At 42.7% G+C, this 20,331-nt stretch overlaps 1 protein-coding gene across 1 annotated transcript; it reads left to right on the top strand.

Moving 5' to 3' along the window:
• Positions 1 to 17,012: 17,012 nt before the first annotated feature.
• Positions 17,013 to 19,628, top strand: LOC115574406 (ras-related protein Rap-2b). Its single transcript, XM_030405909.1, has 2 exons — positions 17,013 to 17,930; positions 18,484 to 19,628. The coding sequence occupies exon 1, from the start codon at positions 17,316 to 17,318 to the stop codon at positions 17,865 to 17,867; it is 552 nt and encodes a 183-aa protein (XP_030261769.1). The 5' UTR covers positions 17,013 to 17,315; the 3' UTR covers positions 17,868 to 17,930; positions 18,484 to 19,628.
• The last annotated feature ends 703 nt before the right edge of the window (positions 19,629 to 20,331 follow it).

Raw genomic sequence — 20,331 nt, 5'->3', positions numbered from 1 at the left:
ACAAAAGCAATGCCTTGTATAGCAATCAAGTGGTCTTATTTGAAATGAGAGAAGATTTGAGATCGAGAGGATGAGGGTCGTGTTCGAGGGATGAGTGTTGCTGAGCGTCTCTCCTGTGGTTCCTATAATGGAGAGGAAGGTTTAAGATGAAAGTATTAAGCCTGACACGTCTGTGATGGTGGGGGAGAAACCGGAGCACCACCTGGAAAAAACCACGCAAGTACTGGAATGTGAACTCTGACCTCTGGGACCTTCCTGCTGTGAGGCAGCGATGCTGTGGTGGTTGATGGGAGCCAGGAGGTGAATTAAAACTGTGCAGGCTTCTGCATGTTCTGCTGCTCCAGTTCATATCATCTCTCTATTGTCTCGTGTCCGGAGGTCTTTTCTCCACACCTGACAGGTGGAATAATATGTTTACATGTCCAAAGTCGCACAAATCAAAGTGAAACATAATGAGACTAAAGGTTGTGCACCATGAGGCCGGAGAGAAAACAGAGTAGAACAGAGAGAAACAAAAAAGAGTTTCTGGATTTAAACTTTCTATGCTTTTAATTAATTCTGAAGCACCCAAAACTAAGTTAGACTCAAATTAATTCCAGCAGCCAAACTGGAAGAGCACGCCGCGAAGGCAACCGCGACGAAGAAAAATGAAGACATTTTTCAAAAAATGAGTGTGAAGCAAGCCCCCTTAGTGTTGAGCTCCTCTCTGCCTGCAGCCTGTCTGCGCGTTATGAAACTACTGTAAAGGGTGATGAGCTATGCACTCCACTGAGAGTCCAATGCTTTTATTAGCTGGCAACCCGTCAGTCTGCCCGCTGCCCTGCTGCAAGGCTGGATGATAAATCTCCTCAGACCAAAGTTTGTGCACTGGCAGATTACATCCAAACGCTCCGTATTCACAGCGCGTAAGTGAGTGTGGGGTTACAGCGAGTGGGAACGAGATGTTGCATGGAAAGAAACAAGACGCTTGCGAGGAGCGGTGTGTAGGCATGTCTATATATACAGCAGGTGAATAATGGAGATATTTGCTAAACATAACGTATTTCGCCTTCGCAGGTTCAATCCTCCTCCTCAACAGTTTTTGGTTCGCCGTCACGCCGGTCTGAAGAAGAAACCGTGAAATTTCATTTTCGTGTGGATCTGACATGGTGTTCAGGAAGTCGCTTGTTTAGTAATTGATTGCCCGCCGTATGATTTGCCACTTCATGACGCAGCGAGGCCTTCATCAAACTGGAGTGCCTCTCGCAAGAAGGCCAGAGGAATGAAGCCTGGCACAAAGTAGTATAACGATGTAGGATTCAATCATTCACGGTGAGAAGCTGATTGGAAATTAAAATCAGGGCCTTTAAAGTCAGGGCTGCTATATTTTGTTTTGTTTTTGGTTTCCTTATGCGTGATCTAAACACGGTCTTAAAGCCCTACATCTCTTGGGAAAAAGGCTTAAGTTTAACTTGAATTTCTGGATGATATTCTTTGCCACAGTCAAACGTTTCCTCCTCCTCAGGTCATTAAACACCTTCCGATTTCCAGGCACAATACAGTGGATGTGTTCTCAGTGGCAGCAACAGAGCCCAGAGATAAAGATGTTTAACTTGGTTGTAAGGTACACAAATGCAGATCCTTCATAAGAGTCTGAGGAATTTCTCTGAATGTAATGTTTTCACTTTTGTCTAGATTTCAGCCCTGTTATACCGACAACACTGTGCAAACACTGCTCAGGCTCTGCCCCTCCAAATGCAAACACTCGAGCCGCTGCTTTTAGTTTAATCGCCCTGCTCCCTGACTGTGCTGTGAAAACGGGAGTGAAATAGCAACTAATGTCTGCGCATGGTAGCGCAATACGCGTTGTTTTTGTTTATTGTATCCTAAGAGTGGCTGTAGCTGCCACAAGCCAAGTCCGAACATGCCCAGAATCTCGGAAACAGCTCTCGACACATCGGAGTGTGTGAGACGACTCCAAAGGATCCTCAGTCAGCCTTTCATTTTCCCGGTCGAGTGCCCGGAGGCGGACAAAACTGCATGATGAAAACATTGATGTCATTACAGTCATCACATTGTAATAAACATTACTTCATAAGGATACATGAAAGCGATATAACCTGTTAAATCGTGTAATTCACACACATTTCTGTTGTCATGTAATTAAGTTGTTTTGGATCATAATATCTTTTTCGTGCAGCAGATCAGACAGAAATTTGTTCGCTTAGATATGTATTTTCTTCTGCTTCACTTCAGTTCCTCTTTTTTTACGCTTCTTTATACGTCCACTAGCCTATATTGTACTTTTTACTCCACTGCTTTGGTTTGATTACTTTAGTTACCACTTACTTTGTAGACTGAGATTGTTAATACAGTCACTGAGTGGCTCAATGATGCAGCAGCCAGTAGATCCTTCAATATTAGCTACTGTTTATAATTGTTATCATTACTATGATTATTGTTGTTGTTGTTTATTAAATGTTTTGTTCTCGCTTTATTGCTGAAACAAGTATTGTATATGACAGACACAGTGAAGAAGGAACCTGGCCAGCTGGACCAGCCTGGGGAGGAGAGGGGAGAGATCCAGGATGGTAGCCATGTTAATCCAGCTTTGGACTGAAGGCTGCTCCTGGCTGATGTCTACTCGCAGGAAATTCAAATGGACAAAAGGGACTCAGGCTGGCCAAGGAACAGGAAATCTGTCGTGCCCAGAGACCCGTGTTCACCGCCACATCCGGGATCAAGCTGTCGCTCTGGACTTGCGGGCCGTGGATTAGGAGAGGTGGACTCAGGTGGAGAGTTGATGGAAAGTTCACGTGATTGAACTTTTAATATGAAGATGCCGACCACATTAACATCACCGGCTTGCTGATCACCCCAATGTAAATGCAAAAATGTGTGTGTGTATAAATGTGTTTATGCATACACAGTACGTATATAAATAATTGTGGGTCTGTATGTAGGTCTGTGTTTATGTATCATAAAGGAGTTTTCAAACTTTCATTGCATTTTGCAGCTGTGTGTTGTCTAGCGACTAATAAGCAGAGATGTCAAATCTACACATATTCTTTATCAGAGTAGAAGTACAGGTACTGGTGTAATAAATAAGACTGTGGCAGAAGTAGAAGCATTAATTAAACTTATTTATTCAGGTAAAAGTAAGAAAGTACTGGCTCTGAAATGTACTCAGAGCGTTACAGTAAAACTCCTGCTCCTAAACGCAACACAAAGATGTCTCACACCCAGGACATCAAGAACCGACGTTTGGGGTTGGTAAAGTGTCCTGAGCAGCAACAAACTGGGAAAACAAGAAAACTCCAGGCTGAGACGAGACACTAACACATTCAAATACATTAAAGCTCAAGAAACGAGAAACTGTAAGGGGTAGAAACTACAGGTATTTGTGTTAAAATGTCGGGAGTAAAAGTAAAATGTTGTCAAAAAAATAAGTACAGGTAGCTGAAAAATCTACTCAGGTGCAGTAACGTTGTGTTTGTAATTCATTACTTCCCACCTCGGCAAATAAATCACCTGAAACTGGAAAATAGAAATCAACTAGGAGATTAAGATGTTTTACTGTGGATTAAAAGAACACATCTTATTATAATGTGTCTGAATTAGAGCCACATTTACTTTCGATTCCTGTTTACTTAAAGCCCCTGTACAGACTTTTCATTTAGTGTTGATTTTGGCGGCCCCGCTGGACGAAAGCGGTAGTGTTTTGCCGGAATGAAGACTGCATTTCCCATGACCTCTAGCGCCCACTGTCGTGAAGACGTTTGTCTGGCCGGCGCATGTAGATTTGTTTTGGAAACGTCGGAAAGACGACGGGACTTGCTTTGAAAACTTTTTTTTTTTTTAGCAGCTATCTGCAGCGTGCATAGGGACGAGGTAATGTGTCTATTTGTATTTCTACTTAATATAATATGCCGCCGGTGAAACAAAGTAATGCTGCTGTTGCACTGCAATTTCCCAGCTATATATATTACCCACGGTGCTACAGAGCTAGCGTTACAGCAAAGTCACAGTGATTGTGATGGATGTTTTGTTCTAAGTAAGAAACTGAATCATTTATAATGACAGAGGATATAACCGATGCATCGTTGCAGGTCGGCTGGGCTGATACACACAGCTGAAATGGATGCGTGATCTAAGACGTTTGTTGTCGTTTTCACGAGTGTAGTAACTAGAGCTAATCTAGTGGTAATGGTAGCCAGCTTTGTTGTAACAACATGAATTCATGTATTGCTGTAAACTACGTCCCGCATTACATTTCATAAATGAAATAAAATTTACAAACCTGTCTAGGATGAATTGGGCGAATTCTGGATCCGACCCTCCCTTCAAGCCCCGCAACTCTCTCCATCTCTGGAAGGAATCGCCAATGTTTATCCGTGTTTTAGCCCTAGCTCGATCGGATTCCCTCTCTGCCTTTCGTTGGTCTTCGGTTCTAATTCTTTTTCTTTTCTTTGTCTCATTATCAGCCATGACAAAAGTTTTAGCTCGGTTAGCACTGGCTAGCGTAGCAACAAAACAGCTATGCCGTATCACTTTGGCCGTATCCTGAATGTCGTCAGTTCTGGTCTGACTGCCGTAAATCGTTTCGTCAGTGGTCCGACCCGACCAATGCCTTTCAGAGGTATAGAATTAGACTACTTAGAAAAAGCGTATCTTCACGCTGATGGGCTCATTTGCTGTTGTAGGTAACAGAGACACATCATCAGAAACCAGAGACTTTTCTATATCCAGTTAAAAACTCCGTACAGGGGCTTTAAGTACAGTATTTGTACACTGTGGTATTGCTTCTTTTATCAGTAAAAGACCGGAGTACTTATTCCACCACGTGTGTGTTTGGCACGATACCGACATGCTGGACGAAGGGTCAGAATCCACAGCTGCAGTCTGTGATGACCTTTTTGACAGCATCGGACGGTAAATGTTTCCTAATCCTTCCAGATCGCAGTGGATTGAGAAACATGCGTGAGGCGTTGGCACAAAAAAAGAGATCACTTCCTCTGCAGCATTTTACCAGTTTCTGTGTCAACGACCTGTCAGTTCTGAAGAGCCTGACAATAAACTGAGCGCTGTGCTGCATTCTGAAGGAGTCGAATGCTAAGTTAAAATGTAGCTAGTATTTCTAACTTTGATGCAAACTTATTTTATAACAGTCTCAAAATATTAGCAAAAGGGCTTAATAAAATAATAATAATAATAAAAAAAAAATGCATGATCTAATTAACAACTGCGGCTTTGAGAATCCACATGAAGAAGCCGTGATAGGGAATCCCCTCTAAAGCTGACACATGGCGCTAATTGGCATTTAACTTTGCCTTTGAAATTGTGATTTAGCTTCTTCAAAGTTAATCGCTTCAAAGTTCTTCTTCTTCTTCTTTTTTTTATTTATTTTTTATTCTGTGCCTCCATTATGTTGTCATTCTCCCTCCCTGGACTGTGAATGTGAGCGCTATACTTGCACTGACACAGTAATGCCGTACCCCGTCGCCTCATGTGTTCCCGGCATACGAGCGTTAATGATCCACCACAGATAAAGGCGCGTTATCGAGACTCTAACCTGCCATGTGACTCTTCTGTGTTTTTATTGCTGCTGCTGCTGCTGCTGTTTGTTTAGATGTGTTCCAAGTGTGAAATGTACCGAGGGATGGCCCTGTCATTCCTCATTAAGTCCAAATCATGATAAGAGTTCATCAGCATCCTGGTGCAGACATCAAGTCAAGCAGAAAATTAAAAAAGCTCAATACAAAACGAGACGAAATAACGGCTACTTACACCTTTTAAAGTCACATTTGCTCTTTGCACTTTCCCCCCCGGACCAAACTTTTTCTCGAAAATCTACCAACGTGCATTTGCAAGTATTAACGATCTCGCCGCATGCACAAGTGCGTCTCCACGCCGCGTTCATGCACACACTCTATTAGCAGAAAGAGATGGTCAGCAGTGGGAGTGCTTTCTCCTCTCAAGAAAAAAAAACAGCTGACGGAACACTTTGCCCCCCTAAAAATCTGCTGCACCTACGCACAGCAGCCGAGTGAGAGTTAATCAAAGACAGGACACAAAAACAGCCCCGACTAAAAATGAGAGTTATATTTTATTTGCATCATCCCTTCTGCGTTGCCAGTTTCACCTGTGACCTCTCCCCTCCTCCCCCATAAATCTGCCTCCCCTTCCCCGACCTCCTCCACTGATTAGCTGCTCTCTCTGCAGACACCTCCCCCCTCCCATTCCTCCTTTCCTCTTTTCTCTTCCCCTCCAGCCTTGTTGTTTAGATTCTATTATCCTGTGCTGCTTGACTGCCTCACCCTATTAATCCTAGCAGTTCGGTGCCTGTGTGTGCTTCTGTGTGTTCGCGTCCATAGATGTCTATGTGGGCCTGTGAGTGGTGCCAGTGTGAGAGCAGAGTAGTGGCTTACGGAATGATTAATGTTCTGGGTTAGGCGAGGGGAAAAATGGCAATGCATGCGGACTCGGGCACCAACACACACGTAGACCGACAACACGCAGGTGTGCTGTTAATATCTCGTCTGGAGCGGTTCGTCCGTCTGGACAAAAACAGACTCCAGAGCAAGGTTGTGTCTCTTTCAATGAAGCGTTGTCAGACGGGGAAGTGAAATGGGGATGTAGTTACAGAGCTATGGAGGAGACGCGGGTCATTAAAGAGGAATACGCTGCAATTGTGAAACTGCCGTTTGTCGACCAAAACAGCTTAGAACGAAAGTGCGTCACACATGATCGACAGTTTCAGAGAAAAAAAAACGCTTCAAACGTCAGACTGTAAATCACTGTTTTCACCCCCCCTCCCACATACTTTCTGTTCAGTCTGTGCTCAACTTTTGTTTCCCAAGTTTGGGATTCCCCTGTGGGCTAATACTTGTGTGTGTGTGTGTGTGTGTGTGTGTGTGTTTGTAAGCCGATCCACTTGTCCTGGATTCCCTGCTAAACTTAGCCAAGTGACAGTAGTCGTGACTGAGTGGTCATCGGCGTGGTTCACTGAGCCGCTCTTGGCTGCCGCCCCGCCACTCTTTGACTACCTGTTGCTCTCACACCGCATGAACTCGCTGATCAGATGTGTTATTGATCCGGCAGGTGGCTGCGCCGTGAGCCACTGAGGCCGGGCTGCAGGGTTTTATGGGCTGACAGTGAGTTTAAGGTCATGTCCACACAATAAAGGGACATTTTAAAACAAGTCAAGTTTGGCTCTCCATTCCACATCTGGTTGACGTTTCTGACTGCTAGAGACTCGTTTTCCTCCCCCCAAAATAAAACTCTTGAACATGGATTAATCGCGGTCTGAATGCTCTCATTATGACTACCACATGACCAACCTTTCACCCTCTCTCTGTAATCACTTATCTTGTGTTTGCAATATAGTAAATCATACAGTGTGAGGGCTGCAGCTGTTGTGTGTTTCTCTTTCTATGGCCCGACATGAAGCAGTAGGAAGACCGCAGGCGTGAATTATTTAATTTAGCCACTTTGGTTTTCGGGTTCCTGACAAGTCAAAAGGTCGGCTATGAAAATGGCCTTGTATGACTACAAAGTTATGTAAGTGCTGAACACAGGAATTGAAGTTTGCCTTTGTTATTGGTGCAGCGTCACGTTTCACAATTTATACTCACACAGGTGTAAAACCATTTATGAAAAACATTTACGTCAGTGAAACACCTGGTTTGTGTATTTTACTGTATTGGAACATGCAAAAACATAATTTCACACCTTGTCTGCACTTATTCCTTCAAAATATCCAAAAAGAATTACAAATGCTGAAATTTGCGTGCCAGGCCGATAGGTGGCGATAAAGTCTAGACCACTGATGCATCAAATTCCAGAGAAGAACATTATGAGCATGCGCAGTAAACTTCTTTCCCCAACTACTTAAACAGTAGCTGTTACTTATTAATCGACGTATATTTCCTAACCTTTGATTCAACACTTTTCTGTCACAGCGTCAAGGTGCAACGGTGGACGGCCTACGAGCAAACTGAGGTATGATGGCATTGATTTTTTATCCAAACACGTTTTGAAAAAATGCACTTTACAAGGTGTTTTTAAAAAATCTCAAAACGTTAATTTTGCAAAACATTTGTATGGCTGTGGACAAGACTGAGGTTACACAGAAAAACCTTACTCTTTAAAGGCGACACATACAGGTGAATAAGGTTAAATACTTAACTGACACAAGACGTCAAATAGTGACGCTTTGTTATTCCCAACTAATATAACCTGGCGCTCGAGGATGGCGGCAAACCTAGAATGACAAAGCATCAGTATTTAACGAGTTGGGAAAAAGGCTCAAAAATATGCTTATCTTATAAATGTGAACTGTGAACAAACATAACATTTCAGAAACTTGTGATCCAAAAAGTCATTTTCGTAACGTAAGTAATCAACTGGGGGAGTTTGATGGTGATATCTATCTGCTTTTCATACAAAAAGGACCTTTAAACATGCAAATGAGGCTATTTAATGATGTGTGCACTGGTTTGCATTAATGTCCGGTACAGAAATCTGAACTAGAATAAACACCTAAATGCAGTGGAGTGTATTTTGGGCTTTATTTTTCCCCCACTTGGCTTAAAGAAGAAACGTTATGGAAGCTGAATAGTCCAAAATCTTAAAACAGATCTGTCATTTTCCCCTGAAGTGTCTCCTTAAGACAATTTATTCTTTATTTTTACTATTTTCAGACAGCCTTTGCCATCAGTCTATACGAATGTTTGTATGAATGTGACAAGTGTTATAAAGTGCTTTGAGTAGTGGACAGACTATATCAATGCAATGTACCATCTTCATGATGAAAGCTCCGCGCAACAGGTTAAAAGGGTTGCCTTGAAAAAGGCAAAATAAAAAGCAAGCCGACCTTCGGTTGAGGTTACACTGCCAGATGGCTGTTTTAAAGTCGGAGAAGTCTCTCACATCAAAAGATCCACTTCCATGACAACTGCACAAGCCACATCTGCTGATGAAGACCATGTCGTACAATTAAAAGCCTCTTAACAGGATACAGAGCGGAGCTTGACTTAGGTTTCTTGTATGTAACCACTGTTTTGTGGATTATGCACAGAAAATAAAGAAGTTGTTCAACATTTTGGGAAATATACTCATTCACAGTTAGATGAGAAGACTGATACCACCAGGAAACGCTTAGCTTAGCTTAGCTTAGTATAAAGACTGGAGACATGGGGTAACAGCTGATTGGCTTTCCAGATAACTAGTACTGATTAAAGAAATGAGATATAATGTGGTAATTAGTGGGAGTTCAAGGTGCATTAAGGCGTTTTATGCTTGAGCAAAGAGTTTCAGGCTGCTTCTAGTCGCTATGCTCTGCAAATGTAAATGTCTCCGCATGCAGCTTCATACAGCGTATATGTAACGCACACATATGGATATGATAGATCTTTTCATCTATTCCTTCAGCCAAACAACAGGAAAAACAAGAGATTTAAGGATATTCAGTGGTGAACTGCCAGCGAAGATATAAATCTAAAGTGTTTGTGTGGACAGACACTCCTTCCTGATTCTGCGCAGATTTCTGAAATGTCATCTGAGCACTTCATGCATCAGCAGCAGGCAGACGAATACAAGGTGAGAAGTCAGTCAATTTATTTGTGTCTGTTCGAAGTCTTCCGTGAAAGCCCGGTGGACCTCAGAGCCTTTTCCAATTCCAATTCCTATTTAGCACAGACTGAGCGAGTGTGAGGAGCGTTCGCACACACACACACACACACACACACACACACACACACACACACACACACAAACACATGCAACCCCTATTTTAATGGATGAATTGCTCCCATTGTGTTAGCAACAGAAGTAATTACATTGCTGCTGGGATTCTGTCGTTCTTCTCTTTTGGCCACGACACTGAAGCGTGGATATCACGTCCCCCAGAATGGCATCTGGGTATGACAAGAATATTCACATCTGCCTGAGGACTTTTTTACAAAAGTGCCGCAGCCTCCGGAGGCAACCGTGGAGCTCCGAGGCCCTCGCTGACTGCGTTTCTCATTATCGTGAACTCCCACCCCACCCCCCCACCGGCTTCAGTGAGGAAGTGAGAATGTCAGACTCTTCTCTGATGATGATGGTGACTGTGACTCTCAACCTTAAACTTTAACCCCCAGCATGTCGACTGTACAGTTACTGGACGGGGCTGTATGTATTATTAATGATGGACAAATTCCACGCATGAAAGGCCGCCATTGTGGGCCGGATGAAAGACTCTGTGTCCACTCTCTCTGTCCGTCAGCCTGTTTCTATCTATTTAAGACTCCTTTCTGTTTCTGCTCTGCTTCCTCATCTTACATATACTCCGAGTGTCTGTTTCATGTAATACATTTTGTGATCAGTTATTTGGTTCGAAGGGTTGTGTGTCGCAGCGTCAATGGCTCTATCAGTTTCTCTCTCCGGACTGTTCTGGCTTTGTTGGCGAATTTAACGGCATTTGACGAGAGACAACGGCCTTTTGTTTTCATTCTTGAACAATAGAGAGTTGTCATCCACCAAGATGTGAGCAGAAGATCCTCTCCGTGCTGTGTTTCTCAGATTTGTGATGCCGAGTCACATACTTATCCAGTGAAATCTGTTCAGACACAAATCAAAATACGGTCACACATCAGTGATTACGTATTGTCACAGTTCCTCTACATTTTCCTTGTGTGATCGCACGTGTGCTGTCTAAAATGACACACGAGCTGCACATTTCACAGCACCGTCACCTCAGTGTGTGGATTCTCACCTGAACTGTGAGCGTCTGAACTCTCCCAGGGTTAGATGCAGGTCTGCTGTCCTCCGGTGGACAGAACATCTTACTGCAGCAAAGGGAGGCAGAACTCTAAACCTTTTTATCTTGTGACCATTTAAAACAGAGTTTAGTGGTCAGAGAGCAATTTTACTCTCTAAGCAGAGGTGTGACATGGCCAATTTTGTCGTCATCACTTTTTAAAAAGCACCACTTCACCTTAAACTGCACATATTTAAGTATAGTTTCATTGGGGCCCTTATGTCCCCATCACATTTTGAAACAAAGTGACACTCTTGTCTCTGTTTTTGTTTCATTTCATTTTTTTTCCTACTCTGGTGGATGTAGCTCTTGAGCATTTCACAATAAAATTAAAGGATTAGACCCTCTTAAGAGTTCCTGACCCCAGGTTGTGAACAAATGCTCCACTGTGGCTTTATATCCCCTTTCTTAAAATCTACGTTTTGTGTCCTATGACTCAGTGGTTTAAGTCATAAATGTGACAAACTCAGTTTGCATCTGGACCTGGACGGCCGTCATCCATCTCAGTCTTCCCTATGTGTTTTTTTCTTTCACCTTTCTTTGCTTTTAGATATTCTTTAAAATGTGAAAATAGATAAATAAATAAAGTTTTCTTTAATGTCATCTCCTGCTTTCATTTTATCTTTAGGTTATGTTATGCATTAGCAAAGTCTTTTTGCAGGCCAAAGAGTCTTTCACCAGCAAAATAAAGAAATGTACAGTACTGTGACCCTTCATAGTTATGCTACAAATGTTTTGGTTTAATTTAATCCCAGAGAGGTCTAAAGCGACACCCTCCCCATGCGGGCTGTGTTATTTTCAAAAACCGAGAATCCCACATCTTTTTATACTTATTTTTATTGCTTGTATCTTTCATTCATTATCTTTTGTTCTTTTAACAATGTTATTGCTGTCTTGGCGTACATTAGTCTCTGCCTGATATCCAATGTTTTTTCATTCACTTGTAAAGCACTTTGAATTTCATTTTGGTTTGTTTGCTGTGTTGCTTGTTTTGCTGTGCTGTATAAATAAAGTCTGATTGATTGATTGATCTGCTACCCACTTCACACCCTGACCGGCCAGCAGTGCAGAGGTGAGAAAGGAGTGTGGATTTGAACTTCTCGCTCTAGCGCACTCTTCTTTTGCATGCTTCACAACTATTTCTGTCATATGAGCGACTGAGTGCAACACTATGAATGTCCTCCAGAGGAGAAACTGTGTGCTGTTTTCCTCATATTTTAAGGTTGTCACATCTTCCCCTTTGAAACAACTAACAACATTTAATCTAATTAATCATATGTTGGGCTTCCTTACAGAGGCCTTCTGTAAACACTAACCACTGATCTGTTCCATTTGTGGGTTTTACAGCTGGGATCTTTGAGACCCTGAACAGAAAATATCTATAGTAGACTTCTGAAATATTTAATCAGTTCAAACTTTATTTATAAGAAATCATAACATTACTAAAAAATATCATTAACTTTCAGGCTGATGAAACAATGCGATTTTTGGCTGAGGGCCTGTGTCTCCAGGACAACAAACACATCATCAGGCTTAAGATTAACGGTCGCTCCCCCTCTCTAAAAATATTTCATCATACAACAATGGACACATTGACGCAGCTAAACAATGGACCTGTGAAGACAACGCGCTGGACAGCTCGGGTGACAATGATAGGAGGAACTGTGGTGATGAACTTTTGTCAGAGGTGTCGATAAACAATAGAAGTGGAAGCGGTTCAGAAATAACTGCCTGTTATAGCCTTTATTTAGTATGTGTAATGAGTAACACTTGGGAACCTTGGTGTGTTACACGTAGCTGCTTCGCTCTGGCCACAATTGTAGCTTTATAGCTGCGAGGTCTAATCACAAGATGGCTCTGGAAAGCCTTTTATATGTACTGTGCTCTGATGCTGCTGAAATGATGAATGATCATCTCACACCATCTGAATAATTCGTAAATCAAAACGCACACGTCTCCGCAGAGGAAGAGTGGAAACGCAAACTATGAAAACGGAGTGATAAATTCAAGGTCAGAAGCTTTACACCAGGTAATAACATTTTGCCACCAGTCTTTTTTTTCCCTTTTAAAATGACATCCTGAAACTTGTTGTTTTAAAAAGGCCTCTGAGTCCCTGTGGAGTGGAAAACATCGGTGGCGACTTATCTCTGCCGTTAATTAGCTCAGTGGTCTCAGACATTTTAATTAGTCTACTGTCACTCTCACAGGACAAGGGGCTGAGGATTAAAGACCTGTCGCAGTACATCTTATTCTGTTGTTGTAGGTGTTCACCTTTTACTGAACGGGATCGCACTCAGGGGCCGGCCTCGGGCTATTTCAGGCTATTTCAATTAGAGCATGCTGGGGATGATATGAGATGAAAGTGATATTAGGTGAGGGGCAATGAGCCCAGGCCTCTTGGTAGAGGTTATTAGCAGTTGTAACAAGGAATGAAGAGATCTTCGGGTTAAATTTAGCAGCAGTGTCACGTTTAAACTGACTGTTTTTTCTTTTTATTTGACATTATTGACCAGATATAAAGAAGTTGCACACTTTTAACTCTAATTCGAGCATAAACTAATATTAAAGCTTCAATATACAATGTTTTACATCAGCAATGGATCAAATGACTATAACAGTCCTTTCATTAATGTAAGATTAAAGTTTTTACTGTCACTTGTGTCACTGAATAAGTTCTGATGTAGTGAACGTTTAACTCGAATGACCGACTGTTTCCACTCTGACTGACGTGCCTGACTGTTGATGCCATCTTCACAGATATTCCCAACAGATTCCCATTCCCAGATTAATTGCCACATCCCCTCGTAGATGCTCGAGGTGACTGGTTTTGTTTCTTCTTCTTCTTCTTCTTCTTCTTATTTGATTTTTATTGGTGGTTAACAAACAACTGGTTTTGTTCCTGTTTTGTGACCTTCACTTCCTCTGCTCTGTTTATTACAGCCTGTATGACCATCTTATGACCAGATTTGCACAAATCACTAATAGAGAGCCTAATTATTGCCTGACACTGCAGTTCCTGTTCCCTCTATGGAGTATCACTTTTGACCTCATTGTTTGAGTTTTCTGGCCTGCAACTGCAATGTTTGGCTCAGTCTCACCGCACAAACCAGCGTCGCTTTTCAAACTTTACCCAAACCAAATGGCAGAATGTCCAAGTTAGAAAGTGGAGCTGGTGAACGTTGTGCATGAAACAGTTAGAACGCCATGCATTTCCCTCAGGAGCTGGTGGAGACCAAAAACAGTAGAAACAGAGTTATCTCCTTATATCTATAACTATACCTTATATCTGTATCTATATCTGTATCTATACCTTATATCTGTATCTATATCTGTATCTATACCTTATATCTGAGGTCGTGTGCTTCAGCCAGCTCAGTCATCCCCTTGGATCCACAGTCTTGTATCAGATATTCTGTCAATGAAATGTGTAAACTGTGATTTTGTTGGTCTGTTCTGTACATGCAACATCTATTGCATGTCTGTCTGTCCTGTGACGACTGTCCATCTTTTTTCCACCTGTTATACGTTTTTTTTTTCACTTGAATCGAGGGTTTTAAGGACCGAGGATGTTGTTCACTGTACAGTTTTTAAAGCCCACAGAAGAAATTTGATTGTGATTGTGGGCAAAGCCCCACATACTATGTGCAATGATGGCACTTGAATGGTTTACTCCTGCTTGTCAGATCGGAGCGACAAGCAGACCGCACCATGGTCACATGTCAGCCAAGAGCAAACCCAATGAACCACAGGACCAGATCCGAACCAGCAGAATAAATATGAACTGTGGCTGAACGCGTCTGGTATCTGGGTATGAACGATAATGTTGCTCACTGTCTAAGCATGCTAAGAAGTTCACCATATTAATTTTAAGGGCGATGATATGTCAATGTTGTGTTTTTCAGCTTATTCCCGCTGCCCTGAGTTGAAAATTCAAACTCTTAAAACTTGCTGTAAAGTGTAAGAGATAGAAAATCTGGATTGCTCGCTGCATGCAAAAAAATACCAGAGAAAGTCAGCCGAAGGTGAAACGATACAGATTTAAGACATCAGTAAAATAAAAAAAGACATCAGCAGTCTGAATTAGCGTAAAGTGGATATCTTACAAAATTATAATATGAAGGTTGACTTTTAGTCTGAAAGTCAGTTGTTTGTGATTCTCACATTCATCTTAGCGTTTAGAAAATTGTTTTTTTTCCCCTATTCTGTTTTTACTTACATGAAGGAAGCTTTTAATTCAGCATCCAGTGTTGCCTCTCTGTTCATGTGATCTGCGTGTGTGTATGTATGCACAGAAGCAGACTAGTGACATCAAAAGCCCCAATCACCATGACAACTGTGTGAAAGGCCACACATCACCATTATCCCGGTCTTTATCGTTAGTAGTTTTGTTGTTGAGAATTCACCTGGGGGGGAGAGCTGACATACCATGAGTTGATAAAGTGTGTCTGTGTCTATCTAATTATCAGCGGTGTGTGACAATAAACTCAGCTCCTCTCTGACAGGATGGCCCGGTTTTACATTCAGGGTGATCACTCTCACAGATGTGACAATCTACATCACACGGCTCGAGGTCACATTACCGCTCGCTCCCCATGGGGCAGGGCGCTGATTGTCTCCGCATAGGCTTTGACTTGTTGTTTTCTTAATGGGATCTGGGGAGGGGCTGTTCTTGAAAGCCCCTCATGATGAGCCAATCCACATGTTTCACATACTGTCACTGACTGTTTGGGGTTTTTTTTTTTTTTTGTTTGTTGCCTCCATCTGTTCCATCATGACGTATACTCTTGAGTTTCAACAATCACAGTGATGCACGCTGACTCAGATTTACTTCCCCATTCACGGCTCTAACCGCACTGCATGAGCGTGTGTGTGTGTGTGTGTGTGTGTGTGTTGTATCGCTGTTGGTGATTTGTGGATGAATTAAAACTCTATTGATCCAGCAGAGTTTTCCCAGCGATCCCTGGAGGTGATGAGGTCACGACTGTGGTTTAATCATCACTGTGCCTCGTGACAGGCATTGATTGGAAAACATTGGTTATATCACAATTTGCGAGAGGGCGTGATGGTGATTTGATACACACCCACGCACGCACAATCAATCAGAGAACTGTGACGACTTAAATGATTGACTATAATATGATCTTATCAAAAGGTTTCCACTTGGATTAAAGATTGCGCCACATGCCATGAGTCATGGTTACGGTAACTTCCAGACTCAGAATATGTTGAGAGACAACTTTCTTTCATGGTAGGTCTGAGTGTGGGTAAGATATTGATCTGACTGAGAACAGAGAAAAGGCTCAGTGGTGCATGTCTGTGAACAAGGAAATTGAGATTTATCTGATACTGGGTTGCATCTAGAAAACAAAAACAAAAAAGACACACAGGACTGTACACAACTTGTAAGACAAAAGCCCTTTGCTGTGTCACATGTGGGGTCATGCTTCACAGGATTGCTGATGTGAGTCACTTCCTCTTCAGTGTTCTTGTTATGTCATCCAGCTACAACTTAAGTATTGTTTTTCCCCTAAGAAATTGGAAATATTATCACACATATGAGTTTTTTATTCATATATAAACACTTTTTTTTGTCATTCAGCTTGATTTATTTAGTGTAATTTGATTTATCACTTCTCCTGCGATGAACCCAGAGTTCAAAAGGTGAAGAGAAACCACTGACCCACATTGCGTTAGTTGGGTTAAGCAATAAGCTGAGTGCAGAAATTGCAGCAGATAGGCCTTTTTCCAGTAAGTTGTTTGAGAATGACTCAAGCGGTAGTAAGCCAGAAGATCAGCGATGTCGAAACTAAGGTGTGGCAGGACTGCGTGGGTACTGGGGCCAGCAGCCGCGCTGACTGTGCGATAACAGCCGCACTGCACCTTTAACTAAACGCTGGAGAGCGTCTGAGTGACGTGGGACGCAGACTGCGTGCTGAGTGTGGGCAGGAAGCGCGCGGCGTCAAGTTAGCGACAGTCAGCAGAGCCGACACCGGAAATTACAAACATCGCTTTCAAGGGAAAATATATATTACATTTAAATCCCAATGAATTGTATGATATTCAAACAACATGGGATATGAATATTTTTTGCGACATGGTGTGTTGCTGATTCTGTTTTATAAGTTGTAAAAATCGTAACAAAATTGACTTTAGCGGACGTGTGAGGCTGTTGCGATTTTATTTTGAAAGGTGACACCGGAAGTGGTGCGTTTCCGCTGAGGGTGACTTGCCTCTGCCAAAGAGTGCAACGGACGCACGGTGGCTACTTGAACGAAAACGGGGGAAGCTCGCTCAAGAACCGGCTGGGCTGTCGTCGGGAACTCAACATGCCACAATACAAATGCTGAGCGTGGGTCCCAAACAACCGTATTCACCCCCTGAACGGCGATAGCTGACGGCCACGCCCCGTATCAACCGACCGGAGCTTGTACAAAAGTGCTGGCGGAGGAGCAACGGCGAGCGGTTTGAAACCCAGCAGGGCGGCTAGCGGGCTCACAGCGGAGAGGAAGCAGGAGCGTCGGCTGTTTTGGGAACCATGAGAGAGTACAAAGTAGTGGTTCTCGGGTCCGGAGGGGTCGGGAAATCCGCATTGACCGTCCAGTTCGTGACGGGGTCCTTCATAGAGAAATACGACCCGACGATAGAGGATTTCTACAGGAAGGAGATCGAGGTGGACTCCTCTCCGTCCGTGCTGGAGATCCTGGACACGGCGGGGACCGAGCAGTTCGCCTCCATGCGAGACCTGTACATCAAAAACGGGCAGGGCTTCATCCTGGTCTACAGCCTGGTGAACCAGCAGAGCTTCCAGGACATCAAACCGATGAGGGACCAGATCATCCGGGTGAAAAGGTACGAGAGGGTGCCGATGATTCTGGTCGGGAACAAAGTGGACCTGGAGGGGGAGAGGGAGGTCTCGTCCGGTGAGGGGAAGGCACTGGCGGACGACTGGAACTGCCCGTTCATGGAAACTTCAGCCAAAAATAAAACCTCGGTGGACGAACTGTTTGCAGAGATAGTCCGACAGATGAACTATGCCTCGACACCAAATGGCGACGACCAGTGCTGCTCGTCTTGTGTCATTCTTTAAGAAAAAAAAACAAAAAGGACAACCATAAAGTTTTATTCTTTGCTCGGTTTTAAGTTTGCAATGGTAAGTTGAAGCACACTGCAAAACACAAAGCTGACATTAATGGCAGTGCAATCAAGACACACACACTTCAATCATAAACATGTTACTGAGATCCTCTCCAAGAAGCACATGTCCATATAAGTATAAAGTGGACAGCAAAATGCCGGATGTGTGCCCAACTTGGCTTTCATTTTAAAGCATATTGTCATTTTGTCAGTGTGGGTGCATGCACTGGTTAGGACACTTGCAGCCCTATTGTTTTTGCCAAGCAGATTGGGGAAGTGTCTGACTCATTTTGCAGAACTGGATGGGGGGGCAGGCTGTGGCGGATTTTAATGAGGTTTGCAAAGTCAGAAGTTGAATTTGTACACCTACAACTCACCCAGCCGGTATTTTCCAGAATGGGGTTAACAGGAGCTGGGAGATTCCGATTGTTCGTGTAATGGCCTACATTCAGGGATCGTTCAGGGAAGTTGATTCTTCTCGAGCCCCTGCGTGTGTTGTTAAGTTGCCGTCGCTCACCCATGACTCATTTTCTCATCCCCCCCCTCCCTTTATCTCTTGTTTGTGGCAGTGTGTTGCAGCAAGTGTGTACTGTTGAGCTCTTCTTCGTGTCTCACCCTGGCCTTGGAGGAAAATACAGGGAGGAATGCTGCAGGGGGACGAGAGGAGGAGGAGGAGGGGAGCAACAGAGACAGAGGGGAGGGGTCCACTCTTCAGGAATTCTGCTGGGTTGGAGTATCTTTGCTGCACGATCAGTGTCCGCCGTCGATGTCAACACAGTGTCGGATCCAGAGTTCCAGCAACGCCTCCCCCTCTCGCCGGTTCCAACTGTACTCCCGACTGGAACTAAACCCCAATGGAAAAGATATGGAGGGCAACACTTAGAGACACTCATATATGGATATTTCTGTAAGAGAAGATGACAAGAGAGATAGAGTATATTTTGTTAAATAACTGCAGAGTCGGGGGCAGGTAAACAGATTTGGGGATGATGTCTCCAAACACTCCTCAATACTCCAAATCCTATTTTTTGTTCTCCAAAGTCAAAAAGAAATTGACACCACTCTATCTGCAGGTGGAGTAAACGTGACGAGTGCCACTTTTTTTGTTGTTTTTTTTCCCTTCATCACCTCTTCAGTGCGCGAGAGGACCTTAACTGAAGTGACACGAGGACGGCGACCCGATCGCCCTTGTGTCAAGTGCCTTTCCAAAACAAATCAGCTGTTCAGATTTAGTGCCAACCTACATGTATCACCAAAAGAACCCTTCAACATGGCAATCCACGATTTTAGTGAACTGTTCTTCTGGATAATCTCGTAGGGATGGAGGCTGAAAAAAAGAAAACTACAATAGGCTTTTTGTTAATGGAATGGCGGTTTTCTGTATGTTTTCTGTTGGCCTTCTTGAAGTCTAAGGTGTTCAATTTTGCAATGTCTGCTTTAGTCTGGCCAAACCTATATCTTGAAATGCACAGGTACTGGAATCCCCTTGACGTGATGATAACACCACCAAACGCTTACCTTTTCCAGGCCACTTAAATCAACTTCTGTTTGTTCTGTTTTATTTTGTTGTTTTTAACAGGAAATGTGATGATGTACCGTTGACAAATCTAACCTGATTGTAAGTTCAATTTCAGACCAGCCTTTTAACAGTGGGCTGTGTCTGTTTTAAGAAAAAAAAGACTTTTAATACAAATGGCATTTTTAAAAAAAGAAACCAGGCTGTGTTTTCTCTTTTGTTGACGTCTACGTGTTTTAGCGCTTTACCACAACGGCTAATTGCGAGTTTGCCGAGGCTAAACAAAGTTGTCATGAGCAGTTTAAACAAGGGTTAAACGTCTGCTTACTGTGTGTGAATACACACAAATAACTGGATCACTACAAATACCCGACAGTTCAAAAAGTAAACTTTCACTCATGTGCTTCATTTACAATAACATGACTTGAGCTGCAAGGCTTAGTGCAATTCATTGCTACCTATTTTGATAATCAATTAATAGTAAAAGCAAAAATGTCAAACATTTTCTTAAATGGAAGAATTTGTTGATTTATACTAGTGAATAAAGAGTCTGTGGGTTTTGAACTAAAGAAGTCCATATTTAGATATCAATTTGGGCTCTAGACAAATTGTGATGAGCATTTTTCCACAAATTTCTTGACCGAACGATTAATCCTAAAAAATATTTGCAGATTGATCAATAATAAATTGTTAGCTGCAGCCCTAAATACGACTTTCCTTAAAACCCAAACTTATTAGAGGTGTTTGATAGTTAAAAATAGCTCACAGGCTAACAGGGAACGGGAACATAATGAGTTTTATGTTGACAAAAATTAACATGGCACCTTGTTGCAAGTTGTGTCATTCATAGCATATTAATCATAATACTGTAGCCTAAACATTTAGGTTTATTTTTCAACTC

The sequence above is a fragment of the Sparus aurata genome, chromosome 2 (assembly GCF_900880675.1).
Source record: "Sparus aurata chromosome 2, fSpaAur1.1, whole genome shotgun sequence".
NCBI lineage: Eukaryota > Metazoa > Chordata > Actinopteri > Spariformes > Sparidae > Sparus > Sparus aurata.
This window is presented reverse-complemented; position numbering and strand designations above follow the sequence as displayed.